This window comes from Liolophura sinensis, chromosome 7 (assembly GCF_032854445.1).
Source record: "Liolophura sinensis isolate JHLJ2023 chromosome 7, CUHK_Ljap_v2, whole genome shotgun sequence".
Lineage (NCBI taxonomy): Eukaryota > Metazoa > Mollusca > Polyplacophora > Chitonida > Chitonidae > Liolophura > Liolophura sinensis.
In genome coordinates this window covers 9924441-9946122 of record NC_088301.1, presented here as the reverse complement: position 1 = coordinate 9946122, position 21682 = coordinate 9924441, and the positions used below count along the sequence as shown (strand labels likewise).

Genomic DNA, 21682 nt, shown 5'->3' with positions numbered 1-21682 from the left:
GAAAGAGCATTGTATTTGCAAAACATATACATTTTCTTTATCACAAATGTGCACTGATTATTTCTTTAACTTATTTCTAATAAAGATGTGAACTGTTGGTGGTAAAGTAATGAGATGTGTACTTGTGATGAATACATTTTTTTTAGAACTAAATTTACTCAAGAACTAACTTTTTAAAGTACCCTATGAATGAAAAGTGAAGTAAATCAAGATTAATTGAGGACCAGGACCTTATGTTTGTAGTTAATCATGAATAATACATTTTCAGTTAGATAGCACCTAAGAATTGGTGTGTTTACATGTCAAAGGCACCATGACACAGCTGGATGTTAAAGATCAAAGAGCATTGACACAGTTTAAGGGTCAGGATGCCTTGCCAGTTGTCTCCTGAAAAGTGGCCCCATATCAGACTTACTGTTGAAAGTTAATGATTGGCCACAGGTGTTAAGGATGATTATAGCCAGCAGACATTGATGTATATACTTCTTAGTACCAGCCATCTCACTTGTCTGTAAGTTTAACACCAATCACTGTTAAGAAGATTGCCCTGTAAGAAATGGTTGAAGATATTGTCTGCTGTCTATACATAACTGGCACCACCATATCACACCTGGGTACTACATATCAATGTGTGATGAGTTAAAGTGTCTGACACTGTTTGGTGTTTGTATACATGCGTATATAACAGAACTATACCACATGTGGTTGTTGAACACCATGTACTGGGTAAAACATTGTGTATTAAGATTGACCTTCAGTGGCCTGGGGTGCTGTGGTGCCAGTTGTGGTAAAGACAAGATGGGATATTAGGTAGATTGACCTTCTGACTGAATATTGAACTTGGTAGTGGCTGATTGTTGTTTAATAAGCTGTTGTGATGTGTTGCCAGGAAAGTGTAACTGTAGACTGATTTGGTACAATATCTGTTAAGCATTATTAGTCTTGAAACATGTGAATACCAGTTGTGATGTGTGTGTTCTCATGTAGAGAAGCCTTGAAGTTTTGAAGCCTTGTCTCTAATGGGAAATAAAATTGAACATTTATTTATTCGTTATTTGAACACAGTAAATACATGTAGTGATGACGTAAAGGAGAAATTTATAGGAATTTGTTTTGCCTGTGGCATATTTCAGATGTGCTTTAGATGCCTGAATGCAACAATGCTTAAAATAATGTAAGAATTCATTAGCTTTATCAGGACTGTTTGTCACCAAGAAATGAGACATGTTCAGGACATGGGTGAATACTAATGCTGTAAGAACAGGAATCTTGTGAAAGTTTGTCATTGAAACTTTTAAGTAAAACACATGGAGAAAGATTATGAAATATATTCATGAATGGAGTTGAGCAAAGAGTAGAAATGACATTGACAACAGCAAACAAATGTATGTGGTTGAATGAAAATTTTATTATGTCAATGTAAAAAAGAGCAAAAATAAGGAAGGAAAACAATAACATAAACTTAATAGGCAATGTAACAAGATATGTACATAATTGTATTTACCCTTAGAATTATTGAACCATCTGTAGAGGGGGAATAATTTGTGGCAATGAAAAGAACTCTGTTGACAAGTCATGCTGTAAAAGTTGAGTACAGGATTTGGAAACTTTACATTGTTTGTATTGAGTGACTTGATCATTGGATAAAGAAGACATGAGTTCTAAGGAATCTCTGATTTTGCGTAAGATTTCAAAGTTATCACGGCCATGAATGGTGATGGTAAAAGTGTCTGTGGTGTCAAGTTTCCTCTTGTGAGCAGCCCTTGGTTTGTTGCCTGTGGTGTAGATTGCCCTGTAAGATATTGTCTGCTGTCTATACATAACTGGCACCACCATATCACACCTGGGTACTACATTTCAATGTGTGATCAGTTAAAGTTTCAGACACTGTTTGGTGTTTGTATACATGTATATATATAACAGAACTGTACCACTTGTGGTTGTTGAACACCAATTACTGGGTACAACAATTTGTATTTAGATTGACCTTTAATAGCGTGGGGTCCTGTGGTTCCAGTTGTGGTAAAGACAAGATGGGATATTAGGTGGATTGACTTTCTGACTGGATATTGAACTCGGTAGTGGCTGATTGATGTTTAATAACCTGTTGTGATGTGTTGTCAGGAAAGTGTAACTGTAGACTGATTATACAATATCTGTTAAGCATTATCAGTCCTGAAACATGTGAATACCTGGAAATGTTGAATACCAGTTGTGATGTGTCTGTTATCATGTAGAGAACCCTTGAAGTTTTGAAGCTTTGTCTCTAATGGGGAATAAAATTTAACGTTTATTGATTCCTTATTTGAACATAGTAAATACAGTGTTGAATACCAGTTGTGATGTGTCTGTTCTCATGTAGAGAAGCCTTGAAGTTTTGAAGCCTTGTCTCTAATGGGAAATAAAATTGAACATTTAAACGTTTGAAAATTTAACCCATGAAATAAATAAATATTTGATCTTATTGCCTTGATGTTGAGTTCAGAAGATTCTAATAGTGAGGTGTCATGAATTGTGCAACCTTTGGTATTTTTACCTGTTGTTATGTGGAATGTCAAACATTAATATGCCTGACTGCCACCTAATCTGTTCTTTTTAGCCACTGTAGCAGTAGCAGTAGAAGGAATATTTAGTTTTGATTTTCTCACATTTTTAGACGATCTAATGAACAACATACATCTCACATCTTTACCTTTCCAAAAAGCTAGGAAAGAAACATAAAATTCTGCTCTCAACGCTACTAATATCTGTCCCTAAAATTAGAAGAATTTGGATAATCTAGTGTGCTATGTCTGCTATACCTTATCTTGTTTCTGGCATGTCACAATTAATCTAATGAGATTTACACATGACATTAGAACAGGTTATAGGTACATGTATGCATACACACATTGCAAAGTGCTCAAGTGGCCCAAGAAGGGTTCATTGAAGAGATGCATTCCTTTCTTGTGATTAAATGTGTCTTTGATGTATGTTACAGACTCCAGTTCCTCGTCCATGCCCTTTGACCTTCCAGAGCTGGCACGAATGGCCTTAGCATTGCGAGAAGCTTGTCTAGGGATTATTGAGCTGGCACACCCTGACTCCAAGCCTGTGGTACATGAGGAGTACAGAGCTGCCCTACTTAAGACAGGCATCCGTACCCATCAAGAGACCTCCCCCGCAGAGGAGAAACAGACTGAAACATGGGCTTACCTTTTCAAGGTCGGTGATCAAGCTACCGTTTGTAGTTGTTTGTTAGAGTCACAAGGTAGTCTTGACATAGAAGGCCTGACTAAAAGCAGATTGGAAAGGACCAATCTACTTTGGCAGCAGTGAGCTGGTTACTTTGTTTGTGACCCAATGGCATGAGAATGGCAAAATATTTTTTTTCACAAAGAAGTCACTCTGCATACATCCTATAAAGTTTGAACGTTTTTACGTCACAGTAGTGACAGTTTGTTTTGAAAAGATGTATAGGTTCATATTTATAAAGATATATATAGAAATGAAATGTCCAAAAAAATGAGATACATCCACAGAGATAATTAAAATAATGTACAATTGACTGATGTCCCTTTCTTTGTACAGTTCGAGGTTGGGTCAGACTAAAGACTTTGAAATGTTACTTGTTGCTATCGCAAGACTCTTTGTTAACAGTTAAATACGATGTAAAAACCAAGCATACATACATGTACATACATTAAATTTACCATTGGTCTCATTTGGTAGAGATATTCAGTCATCTGTCTATATACATGGCATTTTTTTTGCTAGGTAATCGCCCACTTGGTTCGGCAGTTGTACAAGAGAGATGCCCGTCGTCAGTTTTGCCCCCCTAACCACTGGCTAGCTCCACATGTGTCCATCAAAGCTGAACGGGTATATATCTGAACATCTATCAGTTGATCTGTCTTCTTTCTGTACCTTCATAGTCATTGTCCTGCTGAAGGAATTAATCTATTACCGTAACCTTTGTTAACTCTTGAACTAAAAAATCCAGCTGAACTGATTCACTTTTTATCTGTAACTTTCATGCTTGAGTAACTGACATCTTCCATGCACTTTGGTTGAGGGCAACAGCCATAACAGCAATGTTTGACAAACAGAATTCTTTGTTACCTAATATTTGGTCCATGACTGCTAATTTTGCCTGATCTGTTCCTCTTACAAAGATATTTTGTGGGTTGTTTGGAAAGTTTCCTACTGAAAAACATGTTAGATTGTGCACCAAAAGTAATATGTTATAGATTTTATTTTCCTTCAAAAATTCACTTTTTGGGACAAGATTTTTGGTGATTTACCATAATAGAGAGCTGTGTTTATCACACCATCGAAATTATGGCTGTTTTCTCTCAGTAGGGATGAGTCATCAACTGTAAGGATAAATTAATGTCCTAAAACACCCTCTTTTTGAAATAAAGAGCTGGAAATGAAGTATGATATCAAAAGGATATTGATTTTAATTGATTTATCTTCTTTCAGCCTGCTCAGCTTTACCGTGCTCAAAGAGAAATGTTTGTCAGGCGGCCATTGGGGGCTTTAAGGTCTTTAGCTCAAACCAAAGGTACTCTTCATACTTGTCCATAGCTCATGGTAATCAATAGATTTAGTGAAATGCCAAGGTTAAGAAATCTTTTTCAATAGGTCATAGGCTATAAAGACGTTTGAACAGTTTACATTAAACATGTTAAAGGTTTGTAGTATGAATATTTGCTTTGGTACCGTTTTAAGGCAGAAGTTTTCTCAGGTGGCTGGAAAAGGGCAATGGTTTCCTCTGGGTTTTGCCCGTGTATCTTGTAGCCCTTGTAGAAGTAAAATATTTTTGAGCACAGCATTGAATTTTAGTCAGATCAGTAAATAATTAATATATATCCTAGATATTGATCAGTAATGTATCCACTTGTCTCTATTCGCAATTGAGATGTTGTTAGCTTGAAGTAGTGGCTTTCTGTTAGGCTTTATGACAAATATAAACATCTAAAGGACTGTGATGACTTGTTGATGCCTTTTACTCTTCACAAGAATACAAATTACTCAAAGTTACATTGTTTATATGTGTCCTGGTTTCAGTTGAGGATGAAGGTCCACCCCTGTCAAACAAAGAGATTAGAAATCTGGTGGTGTTAACCGAAGTGCCTTTTGTTGTGGCCTTTCAGGAAAGGGTTAAAGTAAGTAGTTATCTGAATAACTTTTTTTACTATTTCTGAAATGTAATATTTCTGTATACATTCAACAAATGTTGCAAGTGGATGCGAATTTATGTGTAGAGGCTGATATTGTATGAACAAGTAGTATAATACTAAATAACCAGTTTGATCAATTTGTATTGTCTGCGTTCTTTAACTGTGAAATTTAGGCATTAAACATGTATGTCACAATCCTATACCTACTGTTACATGACGACACAAAATCAATAAACACAGTTAAGGTCATGCTCAAGAGGCTTATTTTGCATACATCCAATCCTGTTAAAGTAAAAAAAGGTTGTCCATTGTCCAATATGTGCGATTATCATACATATACTACATCTTTGTAAAACTGGCCCTGGTTTTGCCTGACCTACCCCTTAGGGCTTTATGTAAAACTTCGGTTTCCTCCACCCATGAATCTGTAACAGGGGTGTAACAGGGGTGTAACAGGGTGCGCACAGTCCTTGAAACTCCTTGAAAGTGCTTAAAAAATACAACTTCATTTTCAAGTACTTTAAAGTCCTTAAGAAAGATAAATACTCCTGGTAACTCCTTGAAGATCTTAGTTTGTCCCAAACTTAAATATTGTCTGCTGACCGCCGAATCGGTATATTGGGAGCTCGCTGATAATTCTCCCATAATCAGGGCTTCCGCTGGCACTCGCCATTATTGCAAATTTAGAACAATTTTTTGAAATGGCGACAAAATTTGAAAAAAAAAACATGTGAATGTTTTTGGCGACAAATTTATTTAATTAAGAAAAAATACAAACGTTATAAAAAATCTACCATGAGAGTTTTCCTGGGGTTTTTAGCACATTTTCGCAATTTTACTAATGAAAATAATCCACTTACTGTCACTTGAAACGGCCTCATCTCGGTGAAACAACAACAACACATGATTACTTGACAGGAATCTGCAAAGGGGATTCAGCATTGTTGTAAGTTGACTAACATTAAATAACACTTGAAATCATTTTTGTGAACTAACGAATGAGAATCACGGCATTTTAGGGGCTGCATTTCAACGTGAATTGTAAAAAAAAGAAAAAAAAATTGTTTCAAGGGAAATAACTCAGGGTAGGGTTGCACCTGTAAATGAAGTTACCTCCCATGAAAAATTTAAACTTTTCCACTTAATAAACTTTTTTTTTGGGGGGATCCGAAGTAAATTAAATGTTTCAGAATATGTTCCGTTACATAAATGTGTATGCTGTCTGGTTTTCTCCTGTCAGGCTGTGTTACTCAAATGTACTGATCATAATGAAGTATTTGAATAAACTGAATTTACAAATTAATTTCGTAACAAATTTTTCTGATAAAGGAAAATACATTTTACTAGGATCCTCCAGATAGATTGAAAAAATGATTGATTTTTGTTTTAAAAAAACAAAAACATGCTGCCAGGCATTGATCCATTATTTTGAGGGCAATTGTTCTAAATGTAACGTTTGATAAACTCCAGATATAGCTGGAAGAGACTAAACTGATTCTAGCAGCCACACCAAGGCAGATAAAAACGAATTACAGAAGGAGACCTACAAGAGTCATGGCAGCTAAGGAAGTATGGCTAAAGAAATAATAAAATTTACTACAAAATCTGATGAGTGGCTAAAGTGACTGGCTAAAAATAATACTGACCCAGAGGAAGTCCTCCATAATGATATATGGCATTCATTTTTTTTACTGAGTCAAGGCCGGGTCAAAGAATGTGTCACATAACAGAAGTGAAGGGCAGATATTTCTTGCAAAAGCAAGCATACTATTCAATATACATGCATGCAAATTAGAGCATCTATAATTTGGACTTAAACTATAGTCTATAATTTGCACCATGGTATGTTTAAACTAGTCTTGAAAATGACAAAAAACTCCTTGAAAACTCCTTGAATTTCATTTTCATATACCTGTACGAACCCTGTGTAACCTTGAAAGTATCACATGACTGTGTTTCCCCATTTGGAATTTTCAAAAACACATAACAAGTGTTACCTGTCGTAACGTATATTAAAAATCATTTGATTTCTCGATTTGAGAATGCTGTTTTTGAAAACAATTTAATTTTGTTGTGTTGGGCTTTAGGCACTCTAATTTCCTTCACTGATAAACCTGACTTTTCTGAAATAAGTGACATGAAAGACAGTGGAAAATTTTTTATGTTTGATTTTGTGTCTTTGTCAAAAGTATGTCAAAGTGTGTTAATTGTTGCAATATGCAATTAAATGTTGATGTTAAATAAGAAAAAAATAAATACACATTCCAAAAAAGTTTGTTTTTGTTTGTGTGTTTTAAAGGTTTTACAAAGGCTAATCAACAAAGATAAAGAGGAGCACCAGAATGACATGACCCAGTTCCTGTCAGGCCCGGCCATCAATGTCATGATCAGGCGCAACTATATCTATGAGGATGCTTTTGAAAAACTTTCCAAAGATAATGGTGAGATTATCAGTCAGGGTCATATATTATTATATTATACATTCTTGAGTTCCATTGACCAAAATGATGAAATACATTACGTGTAGAATCTTCCTTTGCATACCAGTTTTCTTCCTTTGTGTGCCAGTTTTCTGTGCATGAAATGAATTCTTTGTAATGTTGATAATTACTTTGGTGGTCCAAGTACTTTTATGGCGCTTTTGGTTCACTTGAACAGTTGGTCAGCAAGTGTTTTTGGTTCGTTTTAACATTCAATTCACAGCTACATGTATGTCTGGCATCACCAGCCAAGATCTATATGGGAATCTAATGCTTTGACATGTAACATTGAATGCTGGCCTTGATCGGCACAACTCCTTAGAATGTATCCTGTTGTCCTAAACAGAGCCAAACCTAAAGTTGAAGATGAGGATCCAGTTGGTGAATGCAGCAGGGCTGGACGAGGCTGGTATTGATGGGGGAGGAATCTTTAGAGAGTTTCTAAGTCAGCTCTTAAAAACAGCATTTGACCCAAATCGTGGGTTCTTCAAGTATACGACTGACCGGCTTATCTACCCCAATCCTCAGGCTAAGGTTCTGAATGAGGATTACATCAAACATTACTTCTTCATTGGCAGGATGCTGGGAAAGGTAGGTCAGATCTGTCTGGTTCAATTATTTAATTGGTATCTAATAATATAATTTTGAGTTGTAAGATAGCAGTAATGTCTGTCTTGATTGTGATCTAAGGCCATACTCAGTTACATGAACTTTCACTTTCACTTTCGCTGGACTTAATATGGCAGTTTGAGTCGAGGGAACTGGAGTGCTGGGAGAAAAGCACAGACATTTCGCAGATACCTGATGAACTGATCAGTTTTGTGAGTTTAATTGAACAGCAAAAACAAATGTTTTGGAAGTTGTCAGTATTGAAGATCATAAATAAACGCAAAGAAATCTGATCTCTCCTGGGCCTGATTTCACAAAATTTCTTAAGTTGTTATGCTTAAGCAACATAACACTATACTTATGAACTGTTTGACTTAAATTTTGTTGAGAAACGCAGGAAAAAAAAACATACAGACTTAAGAAATTTTCAGAATGTCAGAAGTTTTGTGAAACTAGATTCTGTGGTCAGCATTAAGAAGGGAGGTCACAAACTGTACTTGAGGTGTTTATTTTTATCATTCCTTTCCAGGCTATCTATGAGAACATGTTGGCCGAGCTTCCATTTGCCAGTTTTTTCCTGTCTAAGATCCTGAGTCGCCACAGTGGAGACTTGGACATCCATCACCTGGCCTCTATGGATCCAGAAATGTACAAGTAAGTCCACAGTCTTCAGCTACATGTATAGTCACAGCTGTATTCAACTGCAACGAGAAATCAGCTATAAAATTAAGGTAGCACACTGGATCTATTTATAAATGAACAGGCTGAAATAAAACTTTGTGTTAGTAAACCTATATTTGTTGTTATTGGTTTTTTGGGGGGAGGGGGGGGGGGCACATCTTATTTTCTCTTTTAGACTGAGAGTTTTGTGCACGTAAACTTATCAAAGTAAAGTTAAAACGTTAATTATGGCAAAAACATCTGTGAAAATAATTTTTATCTTTGATTAGTTTCAGTATTTAATTTTTTTTTTTTTTTACAGAAATTTACTTTTCCTGAAAAGCTATGATGGAGCTGTGTCTGAACTTGGCTTAGATTTTTCGGTGTTAAAGAATGACTTTGGGGCAGCCAAGGTGAGCAGACAATGTGCAAAGTATCCAGATATTCCACACTGTGGTGACATAAAGACTAAACCAACCATCTCATTTGCCAGAATCCTGGGCCCATTTCCAAGTGAAGTCCGGACTGGCTTAAAGCTTAAGAGTTAACAGTTTAAGCACTTCCATGAGCTTAGCATAAATTAGACTGGTAGGGCTTTATGTTTGGTTATAATATTTTCGCATGATGATTCTGACAGGCAGTATTACAGATAATTTTGCAGTGGAACTGACATGCCATTAGTGACACACCGTCATGAGGTTGAGCTCCAAGACAACAAATGTGAAAGTACATGTAGTAGCTAATTGTTTGGCCTTTATGAAGTTACTTAAACATTGTGGGTACATGGTGGTCTGGTGAAGTGGAAGTTATTTTCCCATGAGAGACTGCATTTACAACACTATGCTCTCACCAATGAAATCGCTGTGAGTTCAAGTCCAACTCATGTTGGCCTCCTCTCTGGTCGTACATGGGAAGGTCTTCAAACAACCTGGGGATGAGCGTGGGTTTCCCCCGGGCTCTGCCCGATTTCCAGCCACTATAATGCTGCCGCTGTCGTATAAGTGAAATATTCTTGAGTACGGCGTAAAACACAAATCAAATAAATAAATAAATAAATACAGCACTATGATAGTTACATACATAATTCTGGCAACTTACATATATAAAGTGTATGTGCTTTGGTTTTAGACACCGACTGGCTTTTTATCTTTGAAAGCTGTGTTGTCTTTTTGCCAATGTCAGAGCAGACCACAAATATTTACCATGTACCCTTTGGATCACATTATCATTGTCAGCAGTTGTTACAATTTGTTTATGTGCTAGGTTGAAATTAAACAGTTTAAAGGTGGAGAAAACATAAATATGACATAAAGTTCAGATGAAAGTGTGCGAGAAAATATTCCTAAATGTGGCCTTCAGTATTTTTTCCGATTTCTCCTTAAGGAGAAAAAGACAATCGAAAATAATTTTGGAATGGTGGGTATTTGAAACCACTTTTTGGTATTTATAGTTTTTGTTTAATAATGTAATAAATGACGATGTAACACAGGTGTAATAAATATTTTTGCACTAGAATTGGTTCTTTTTATCTAACAAAAGTATTAAATCTCAATTTGGATCATATTTATATTTTTAGTATGTTCATAAATATTATCATAATATTATTATTATAATCATAATAAATTTATTAGACAAGAATCACATCCTTATTTAGAACATTATTATGCAACAACGATAAATACCAAAAGTTGGGCCCCAAATACCGACCATACCAAATTATTTTTAAATACCCTTTCGTCTTGAAAAAAAAATCCATAAAAATATTAAAGATCATACTTGCAAATAAGTTTTGATGCCCTTTCATCTGATTTTGGCATCATTTTTATGTTTTCTTCTCCTCTAAGATAAATGTAAAAAAAATTTAGTGGTATGTTCGTGCATGACATAGGACAGCTTTCATCCGACTGGGTTTGGGAGTTTGGTGATTTGTAATTATGTATGATTGATTATGAGGCTTTTTGAAATGCTGCCCACTACATGTATGTATCGCTGAGAATCTTGATTCTGATCAGACATCTGTTATTTTGTGAGCAGATAGAAGACTTGAAGCCAGGAGGTAGGAACATCCCAGTGACAAACAACAACAGGATAGAGTACATCCACCTCATGGCTGACTATCTCTTAAACAGACAGGTGAGTCTTCTCATTTCTTACCTATGATTTCTCAAGCCTTTTAATTGTGACAGAGAAACTGGATGTTGTTTAAATGCTGAATTATTTTCATTTCAGACATAAAAAAAACAACATACTAAAATGCTGTGATATACCTCTGTTAACCATGTAGTTATTAGTTCCAGTCAATGGGGGTTTCCGATGGCGATTCCACTTTGTGGGCTTTTACTCACTCTGGTTATCAGAGAGTGTTGAACAGTCTGTGGGCTCTGATGTAAGCCGCATACAATGTAAACAGGTACTAAGGAGTATCATGATATATCTGACTCTACTCTGTATTGAAAAGTGCAGCAAATTTATTTGATAGAGCAGTTTATACATGGGAATTGGCTATTCATGAGTTTGACCTTTAAACCTTTAGGCTTAAACATAATACGGTACTCGGTTTAAAGAAAACAGGATAAACTAAAGCTCTTACAACTCTGCCCCGCTGACTCACTGTTTCTTGATTATCTGCTTTAGATTCGCCAGCACTGTCATGCATTTCGGGAAGGGATGTCAGACGTCATTGACCTGGACTGGCTGCGGATGTTTGATCACCATGAACTTCAGGTGCTGATTTCAGGGGCGTCTGTGCCTGTCAAGATTGACGACCTCAGACATCACACAAACTACTCAGGTGAGGTTGCATGACACTGCACAGCGCAGGGGTTCGTAAGGGAACTTGAAAACTGTGAGAAACCTGTAAACTTAAACTGGCTTTTCAAGGATAAAAAGATTTTTAGTTTTTGGATGTCGAAAAGCTATGAAAATGAGAAACGGCTTGGCAAATGCACTGCGAACTGATCTTTAAGCACACTACAGGAACAACTTGAACTACTGCATATGACATACTGACAATTTGTGAAGGAATCTGTTTCCAATACATGTACCTTTGAAATCTATTGGTGCTTCTGTGTGTCTCTGTGAAAGTTCAGCTACTAAGGTCATTTTATTTATTCCAAGTAGCACGGAAAATGTGTATTATGGTGGGCCTGGAAGAAACCTGTAAATTCAAAATCTTGGAGGTGTATGAACTCTACTAGGGATACAATTGTTCACTCCCTTTGTATTGTTGATAGTATCACACTGACCTATGAGTTAAGCCTTCCTGAGGCAATGGTAACTGCTCTACACTAGTATACATACATAGTATATATAGAAGTAAATCAGTTGTCTTGCCGAGGATTCTTATGACAAGACAGTCACATGTACATTATATTTAGAATATGTAGATTCTAAATGTTCTAGGTTGACCAGTATGTAGGCATGCATGTACTTGACAGAAGTTTGGAAATGTTTTTACAACTTTGTAGTTTTACAAAGCCTGGCATTCAGTTTAAATTTTCTGGACATTTTATTTATCGAGGTAATTTTACATGTGCAGATTTCACATGAGGTTCTAATGGCTTTAATCTGGTTGAATTTTCTAGAAAGGGAGTGGGTTTCTTAGCCGATAAACTCGACTACCCTCATATGTGTGTAAATTAAATAGTCGTAATTGTTGCGGAAAGTGCCATTTTAAAGAAATACAAAGCAATATTGATGGAGTCATGGTGAATTTTACGCTTTATGCTTTATAGTGATGTACATGTCCATGTTTCAGGAGGATACACAGCTGACCATCATGTCATCAAACTGTTCTGGAAAGTGGTCAACAGTTTTACAGATCAACAGAAGCGCCAGCTCCTCAAGTTTGTCACCAGCTGTTCCCGACCGCCTCTGTTAGGCTTCAAGGTGAGCCTTCATTATCTCTGACCATCTTGGTATGTCTTCATGACGACCAGCTCTAGGGCTGCTCGCACAAAGCATTCATAGGCGTAAATAGTATGAATACTGGTGAACAAGTGAACCCCAGTGAACGCAGTATTACTGGTCTAGTTACATGTGCTCACGTCGTGCATCCAAATGCAGTCTACTGTCTCCGCTTAAAGAGCTCACAAATCCGGAACAGATGGTTAATTAACATAATCCAGAATGAAGAGTGAAAATGAATGTGACATTGCAATGGGTAATATACTGTTGTTGTAAAGATACTGGAAATGAACGAAAAAGGAGGGTGAGGATATATATATATATTATTAGTGAATGTTAAATCAGACATGGCGCAAACATGCGTTCAGTTGTGATTTTACTTACTTCACATTATAACAAGGAGATCTCTTCGTGTCAACCTGTGCCTATAAAAGGTTTTGGAAATGGTCAATTTTGCTGGGTTGGTCAGTCAAAGCTTTGGCAATGAAGATGTTTTTTTATTGCTGATCCTGGAAGCATTGTTGTTTGTTATTTTAGGACCTGTATCCTGCCTTCTGTGTACACTATGCGGGTTCTGAAGTGGATCGCCTTCCCACAGCCAGTACCTGTATGAACCTCCTAAAACTGCCCGAGTTCAAAGACGAAGAAACCATGAGAAACAAGTTACTTTATGCCATAGAATCAGAATCTGGCTTCGAATTAAGTTAACACCAGATTGTACAGTGTTTAAGATGAAAAAAGCCATTATGAACTGACTGTATGGAAACAGTTGGAAATTGTATAGAATGCTGCAGAGTTGGGTAACAGTGCATTAAAGCACATTCATGTTCAAGCTGCTGAATGGCATCTGATCATAAATTCATCATTTACAGCCATAATTGTAATGCCTTAGGCGCGACATTGAAATTCAAGGCTTCCATTGTACAAATTAATGTGAAAATATTTATACTCTTCTGAAAATATTTGTCATAGAATTTATTTAATTGTCTTGAATAAAACCAAACTACTGAACCCGTAACAAATGATACCGAAGAATTTCCTATGTCTGAATGGATATGAAACTATGATAGGATGACAATGAATCAGATCTAGAGAAAGGCCATATGAACACTGGCCAGGGAATGACACTCGTTCAAGAACGATTTTCTCAATAAGTTAGACCTTGAATCCAAGAGACCAGTATTCCATGTTCCATTTTCCTTGCTGGATTTGAACATTTGTTCGTTACATGTACTGTAGGTGATGCCATTTGCGTGACTAGATGTACATCTATGAGAAAAAGCCTTGAAAACCCAGCACTTTGTCATACTTGGAGGTAATATAGTATTTTGTTGTTAAAGATGTGAAACTTCTCTTTGGCAATGAAATCGGAAGACTGCAGTTCATATAGCTGTCATACATATTACTGTGAATGCCCGGTTTCCTCTCACCAGAATGCTGGCCGCCGTTGTATAAGTCAAATATTCTTGAGTACGGCGTAAAACACCAATCAAATGAATAAAATATTACGATAAATGTCCTGTTGTGACAAGCGTTTTACTTTGATTCGAACTGCAGCAAAACTGTTACTGGATGTTTATTCAATAATAACCTCTGTTTCGTGGTTTTTCTGGAGCAAAAAATGGGTGCTTTTAAGTTTCAGTTATATCAAGACTTTTACAAGTTTCACAATTAGCTCGGACAATCGGTCGACCTCATGTTAGTCAACCAGAAAACGTTATGGAAGAGACCACTCTGCTTCGTGTCTGACCATCGTAAATATTTTGTGTTACATGAACTTGCACATGTTAGAGAAACTGCAGGAATTAGGATATTGGCAGTGTGGAAATGATGTAAGTGTGTACCGGAAATGTTCAGGCTTTGAACTGTAGAGCCGCATTCAGCTCGAGTTCACACGTGTAACTAGTGTTTATGAAGATCTGTGGGGGGATACATGTAAGAGGAAATTCCTATTTTCAACATGATCTCAAATGATTACTTGGGCCTCGTTGATCAAAACTGTTGTAAGATTTAATACCGGATTTAACTTTAATACAAGTCTTCAGTTTTGTAAGTGCGTAACAGTATATTAAATATGAACTAAATCTGTTGCTGTTATGCTTTGACTGTGGACAACTGTATTGATTGTTGAGTTGAGTGTAAAATTATATATATATAATATGACTTAATACCAGTATTAGCTTCTACACTTTCTAACAACTGACCTCGAAGGAATACTCCGGGAAGGTTCACTCAAACAGCTGTAGTAAGCTTTATTTACAATTCTACTTAAAGCCTTCTGTAGTAATGGAATCTCGGACATGGTGTTTATTAGTAAGATTGGTTTTGTTCATGCATTATTTATGAGAATACTGGTTGGTAATGGAGTTAGGCCTTCTGCCATACTATTCATGTCCAAACGATTTTAATATTTTAAGAGCTGAATCGGAAATTCTGTTAGCGGACACTTTTGGGCGATAAGAGGCTTTATATGAAAGGGAAATACATTCATGATTTGATCAAGTTTATTAGAACTATTGATGTTCATCGTTTTTTGGGCGATACGTTCAGGCGGGCTAGGCCTATAACCTTAGATGATCTTCCTTGTGTGGACATTTTGCTGACGTGTACAGTGTTTTCACATCCTGGTACATCCTAACAACTTTACTGCACCTTTGATTAATTGTGAGTTGTAGGTAGCCCTGTTACATAACTTTTCCTTGATTGTAAAAGTAAATGTAATACATGTATATCAATATCAGCTCTGGAATAATATTTATCTGCAATTAAATTTAAAATTTGGGAATTTTGTACCGATGTATAGAAGCCGTTCTTTTATCAAGGCTTGCTCTGTGATAACACGTTACATCCCGCCCCGACCCAGCCCCCAACAATGTGTCCCTACAAATGAACTGCTCATAATGGTGATATATTGTAACATTGCTGTTTGTCATGTTACTTTTTGGCACTTTTCACTCATATGGAATTCAAATATACGTGATAATTTAAATGAATATTACGGATTTGTTTTTTGTGTTTCTTTATTGGTTTTTGTTATTTGTATTCCACCAACGTAAAGTTTGTGTTAACGGTATACAAAATGGTGTCCTAAGCGTTGGTTCTAATCCATTTTGAAGGGCGTCACAATTTATGAAGAAGTGCTGGTAACTCTTATAAATCAGACTACAATCAAAACTTCATACGAGGCCATGGGGTGCGCCATGCTAGAGCTTGAGAAAGAATGTTCACTCGTACCCTGCGAGGATAAGGTTAATGGCAAAACAGAAACAGCTGCACCGTCAGGTTAAAGTAATAATTCGCTCCCGATTGGTTAAAACTGATAACATAGCGGCGCTTTCGATTTTCTCAATGTGTACGATTTTGCTTACTTTGGGTGGTGATATCTCGGTTGTGCAATATCACAAAAATGCAAAGATATTGTATGCATTTTAAACTTTTTGTAGGCTACTTTATCGATGCATGTTATACATTTGGTGCTTTGTTGTCTTTTCTTTAAAGTGTTTATTCGTTTGATGCATGTTTTTCGCCGTGCAGAAGACTTTTGGACTTACATGATGGATGACCGATTTATAGGTGGATGTAATCCGGTACAGGCTGTATGTGGCAAACCATAAATGCAGTCCACATTGTGTTAGTTGCACTTTGCAGACAGCTTGGGACATTGTAGAGGTATGTTATTCTCAGCACTGACGTTACACGTTGTGGCTCCGCTATAGACAGACATTTGACGTGTGACACTGCTGGTCTCTGTATGCCTTCTTTGCGTCGTTTCGAATTTCGAAGCCGCACACATCCGGGAGCTTTACTCTTTACTCACACCAGGCGGTGGCAAGCAGATGACGAGGTGAAGGATTACATGGGAAGCTATATAGGGAAGTGAACAACTTTGGAAGATATTCTGGGAGCTACGGCTGACATTGATGGGAAATAATAGTATGGCAGACAACAGAACAATCTACATACCATATGTAAACTGTGAACGTCATCAAAGCTGATTAGTTTTGGACTTATTAGACTGGCGATGAGCAATGAGGGGGAGGTGATTTCAACATTGTGAACCTTCTTGTGGATTAGTTTCAGAAAAGGTTCAAAAGTGCTTTTAAACTTACGGCTTGTGAATTATGAGCTGCAGAGCACGATGAGTTGTGAAATGTTAAAACCGGTAATACATGTACTTGCCCTGTTGAAACACCAAAACGCAGTACTAAACAGTACATCCCAGTTTGTACGTGCACAATCGGTCAAAACTGAGGCCCACCATGCCCGAGGTGATTAGCGTGTCAGCGCGATGTACTGGTACAGTAGCCTCTGACCAGTGCGGTTGGTTCAAGTTCAGCTCTTACTAGATTCCGTACGTGGGACGGTCTGTCAGCAACCTGTGGATGGACGTGCGTTTACCCATTGTTCTGACCGACCCCCTCCCACCATAATGCTGGCTGCAGTCGTATAAGTGAAATATTCTTGAGTACGGTGTGAAACACCACAGATGTGTATCAAGTCAAGTAAGTCAGGAGTGTGTTGGTTTGTATTATTGCTTTCTTTTTCCATCTGCTGTAGCTCGTAGTAACAACACTCAGTGACTGTCTTAAGTCAGGCTTTCATGTAGGATCTATTAATATTTACTGAATGGTTAACGCAGTTTTGTTGTCACCATATGTATGTATGGGCTGTATCTATGGACATAAAAGTGATAGCTTTGCCGCAAAAAAAAACATTTTTTAAAGCCTATTTTACAGTTTTGAAAAACAGCTCTTCTATGCTAAATATTCGGAAATGGTGTCATCAGTGAACATAATGAGAACATGAGACCAGCTTAGCGCCCTCAATTCGGGTTCCACCCCACCACCCACACTCTCCCAACGAAGTTGTGTTGACCGCTATCACCGATGACGTCACCAGAGCAGGCATCTTAATTTCCGCTCTGATTGCCTGGGCCTTGGGGAAAACCATTTTTTAAAGCCATTTTAGCAACCAAGAAGAGAAGTGGGAAGCTATTTTGTAAATGTTTGGCCACACTATATTTTCTATATTAAGAAACAAAAAATAAGCTTTTCACGTCGTGTTTAAAGCCTCTTCCGTGTGAACGAAGGAACCGTGTTTAGTCACCAGTCGGGTCCGAGCTAAGGTTTCAGTATTGATATTCTTGGTGTTGTGCACTATCCGTATACAAGAATACACCACGTAATTGCATGGTTGATGGTGAATCGATGTGGCATTGTATTGCAAAGGGCGAGGTAGATCATAGTGCAAGGAGATGGAGACTCGGAGTTAATAGGATGGAAGTAGTGTTTGAAACAAAGTTAAACCTAAGCAAACAAACAAAAAGAATAAGAACAGAATCCACACCACATGAGACATACCCTTCACGACTCGATTTGTCGTATTCTTTGATCATCATAAAACAGAAGTTCTGTGTATCTTAGGCATCGTTTACATAATGCGATTTGTCGTGTCCACCAAAGTCCAAAAAAAAAATAGAACAAACTATATTTCTCAGGATGTGGCCATTTCGACTGAAATCGATTGGCAGTATCCGTTCGACTAAGGTGTATCGACGAGACTATTGAACAAATTGCGTCATATGCGATGTGAAGGTGGCGACATGAATATGTCGTGACTGAGATTGTATACGATATGTTTTGATTCATAATGCTGACCGCCGTCGCATAAGTGAAAGTTGTTTTCAACGGCGTAAAACACCAATCAAGTAAATAAATAAATAAACTGTAGAATTCGTACTATACCGCTCACAGCGTGACATGCATTAACGACGATTCACACCGGTGCGATTGCCGAGTCGACCCGTCGAACTCGAATATAGGTGCAATTTCAAGCGTTTGCATCTTTCGACAAATCGCATCTTCTGAACGCGACTTATGAAGTCCATTTCATAATCCGACTGGTTCATTTTCATCCCACTTGTCAATTTCGACGAATCGACACCACAACTAGATCGTGTGAACACTTCTATATCTAAACAAATATGTCGATTATTTGAATGATCGTCGCACATGGTCTAGGTTTATAGACGGATTAGAGTCTCCGGCCCCATGCTAAAGACAAACAGGGTAAGCTCTTCTACTCCATTTCTCCTGTATCAGAATCTGCATCAGCAGTGGGTTATACCTAAAGGTGGAGAAAACATAAAAATTACAGCAGATGTTTTGACTAATTTTTGCATGGTGGGTATTTAGGACCACCTCCTGGTAAATTTAAATATTGTTTTTGCATAATAATACTCTACATGAGGTCGTTACGTATGTTTAATAAATATCTCTGTGCCAGAAGTTGATATTTTCAGCCAACAAATGTGTTCTCCGTGAAGTTTGATCAAACTCATAATTATTATCACCATTCAGATTAACTGTATGTGTTTGGACATACAGATTTACATGCATGTAACTTTATCAGACGTGCTTAGAATATTACCGTGAAAGAAACACTTTCATCTGAAATTTGCATTATTGCATTATGTTTTATTTTCCTTTAACTTATATGGTAAGGAGAGAAGATAAGTTTTCGTGGATTTCATTTGGTTGACGTCTTTATTTATATGTATTTATGAATGTGTGAAAGACCAAGTATTAACATCTGTGTAAAGTCTGAACTTTTTATTGACTTCCTGTATTTTAAACAAGCATACGCCTTTCTCCTAACTTATATTTCATTGTCTGTGTATCCACAGAATACGTCAAAGTTCTATACGTTTCCATTGGCATGCAAACTTTCTTTGCTTTGAATGGCGTAGACAATGTTACATCCAGTGTTGTTGATGCTGGCATCTGAGGAGAATGTTACATCCACCACACCGCCTGACGACCAAACTGTGAGAGAAAATAAAATCATGCTGTGTAGAGTTTGATATTACATATGTAGTCACTTACTGGTACTGATGGTCATTAAGAGATATTCTGTGAGATGATAAAGATGTTGTCAGAACACTGGTCCTATTAAGGGATTACGTTTCTGTATACTTTCATGTACGTTCAGTGGCATCTGCCGGCTCATTTATTTTAGCTTTATGAAAACAGTGAAGTGGGCAGTATGAAACTGATTTATATTTACAACCTTCAGCATATTTTCATATTTACTTAAATCAGGAGATATTTGTTTGTATATCTGGGTTTTGTGATAGGCCGCACATAACTTTTATAGATCCAGGATGGTGGTAATCATTCACGGCTCTGTGTGGAGAGGTTACAGCCAGTGTTAGATGTTATTATCATCCAGTAGGAGCGACGCGTTCCCTACATAGAAGCACATTCTCCAGTGGACCTCTATAGAATCGCTTATTCGCGAGGTGCCCTGTGTACAATTATATCTTTACGAAGGCCTCTGTACACGTCATCGCGAGAGGCCATGTATAGAATCGCGTCATCGCGACAGGGCATGTACAACATCACATCATGGCGACAGACCCTGTATAGAATCAGATCATCGCAACAGGCCAGGTATAGTATCACATCATCGCGACAGGCTATGTACAACACCACATCATAGGTGGAGACCCTATATAGTATCACATCATCACGAGGAGCCGTGTATAAAATCACATCATCACCAGGGGCCCTTCATCGCGAGATTCACTGTGTAGAATCACATCATCGTGATCATCGTCATCGCGAGAGGTCATGTATACAAATACATCATAGCAAGGGGCCCAGTATCGAAGCACGCCATTTCGAAGGGCCCTATATAGAATCACGTCGTTGCCAGGGCCCCTGTATAGAATCACGTCATCACGGAGGCCCTGTAAAGAATGACGACTTCTTGAATGGCCTTGTATAGATTCACATCATTGTCAGGGTCCTTGTATACAATCACCTTACCGCCAGGGACCCTGTATAAAATCACTTCCTTTCCAGGGCCCCTGTATAGAATCACGTCACCGGGAGGATCCCTGTACAGAATCACTGCATCTCGAAGTTCCCTGTATAGAATCACTCATCGGGAGGATCCCTGTACAGAATCACTGCATCTCGAAGTTCCCTGTATAGAATCACTCATCGGGAGGATCCCTGTACAGAATCACTGCATCTCGAAGTTCCCTGTATAGAATCACTCATCGGGAGGATCCCTGTACAGAACCTCTGCATCTCGAAGCTCCCTGTATAGAATAACGTCGTTTCCAGGGTCCCGTATAGAGTCACCTTATCGCGAAGAACCCTGTATAGAATCACTTCGTTCCCAGGGTCCCTCGGTGTATATAATCACGTCATGGCGAATGGCCCTGTACAGAATGTATAGGCATCTAAGGCATATTGAAGGGCCTTGCATATAATCGCGTCATCGCCAGGGTCCCTATATAGAATCGCGTCATCGCCAGGGCCCCTGTATAGAATCGTGTCATCGCGAGGAGCTTTGAATAGAATCACGTTGTCACCAGGATCCCTGTATGGCTTCAGAATACAAACACCTACAATTTACGATGGAGATCAGTCTGCTTTACCTGAGAATCTCTCTGAGGGTTTATTACCACAAAGCTTCCGTCCGTCATTGCCGAACTCGATGAAGTCGAAAGAACAAACCGAAGAGTCTTCCAGGTGACAGGCACAGGTGTAAAAGTGGACGATGAAAGAGGTGACGTTTTCTGGCCGGATAGAGTAGATACAGGTGGTGTTATCTGGGTAGTTGTCCGGGTAATTTGGAGTAGATATGTACCCGGAGTGTCTGCGAAGATCCGTCGTTCCACATGATTTGACTACAAAACAGGACAGGGCACTTCCTGGTGTAATTACTTATTGAAAACAATGTAGTTTTGAAATGTATCACCCCTTGTTTACCCATACAAAAGTGTCTTTTAGTATTTCTTTCTTTATTTATTTATTTGATCGCTCTTTTATGACATACTCAAGAATATGT

The 21682-nt window shown here is 37.8% G+C and overlaps 1 protein-coding gene across 1 annotated transcript in view; it reads left to right on the top strand.

Annotated features, from left to right (window-relative positions):
- The window catches only part of LOC135470395 (ubiquitin-protein ligase E3C-like), a 63192-nt gene extending 47379 nt beyond the window's left edge, over positions 1 to 15813 (top strand). The window contains exons 13-24 of the mRNA XM_064749312.1: positions 2981 to 3204; positions 3757 to 3861; positions 4465 to 4546; positions 5053 to 5150; positions 7465 to 7606; positions 7992 to 8236; positions 8784 to 8908; positions 9237 to 9327; positions 10949 to 11047; positions 11549 to 11705; positions 12672 to 12802; positions 13358 to 15813. Coding sequence (XP_064605382.1) covers positions 2981 to 3204; positions 3757 to 3861; positions 4465 to 4546; positions 5053 to 5150; positions 7465 to 7606; positions 7992 to 8236; positions 8784 to 8908; positions 9237 to 9327; positions 10949 to 11047; positions 11549 to 11705; positions 12672 to 12802; positions 13358 to 13528 — 1670 coding nt within the window. The 3' untranslated portion in view covers positions 13529 to 15813. The remainder of the gene's footprint in view (positions 1 to 2980; positions 3205 to 3756; positions 3862 to 4464; positions 4547 to 5052; positions 5151 to 7464; positions 7607 to 7991; positions 8237 to 8783; positions 8909 to 9236; positions 9328 to 10948; positions 11048 to 11548; positions 11706 to 12671; positions 12803 to 13357) is intronic.
- The last annotated feature ends 5869 nt before the right edge of the window (positions 15814 to 21682 follow it).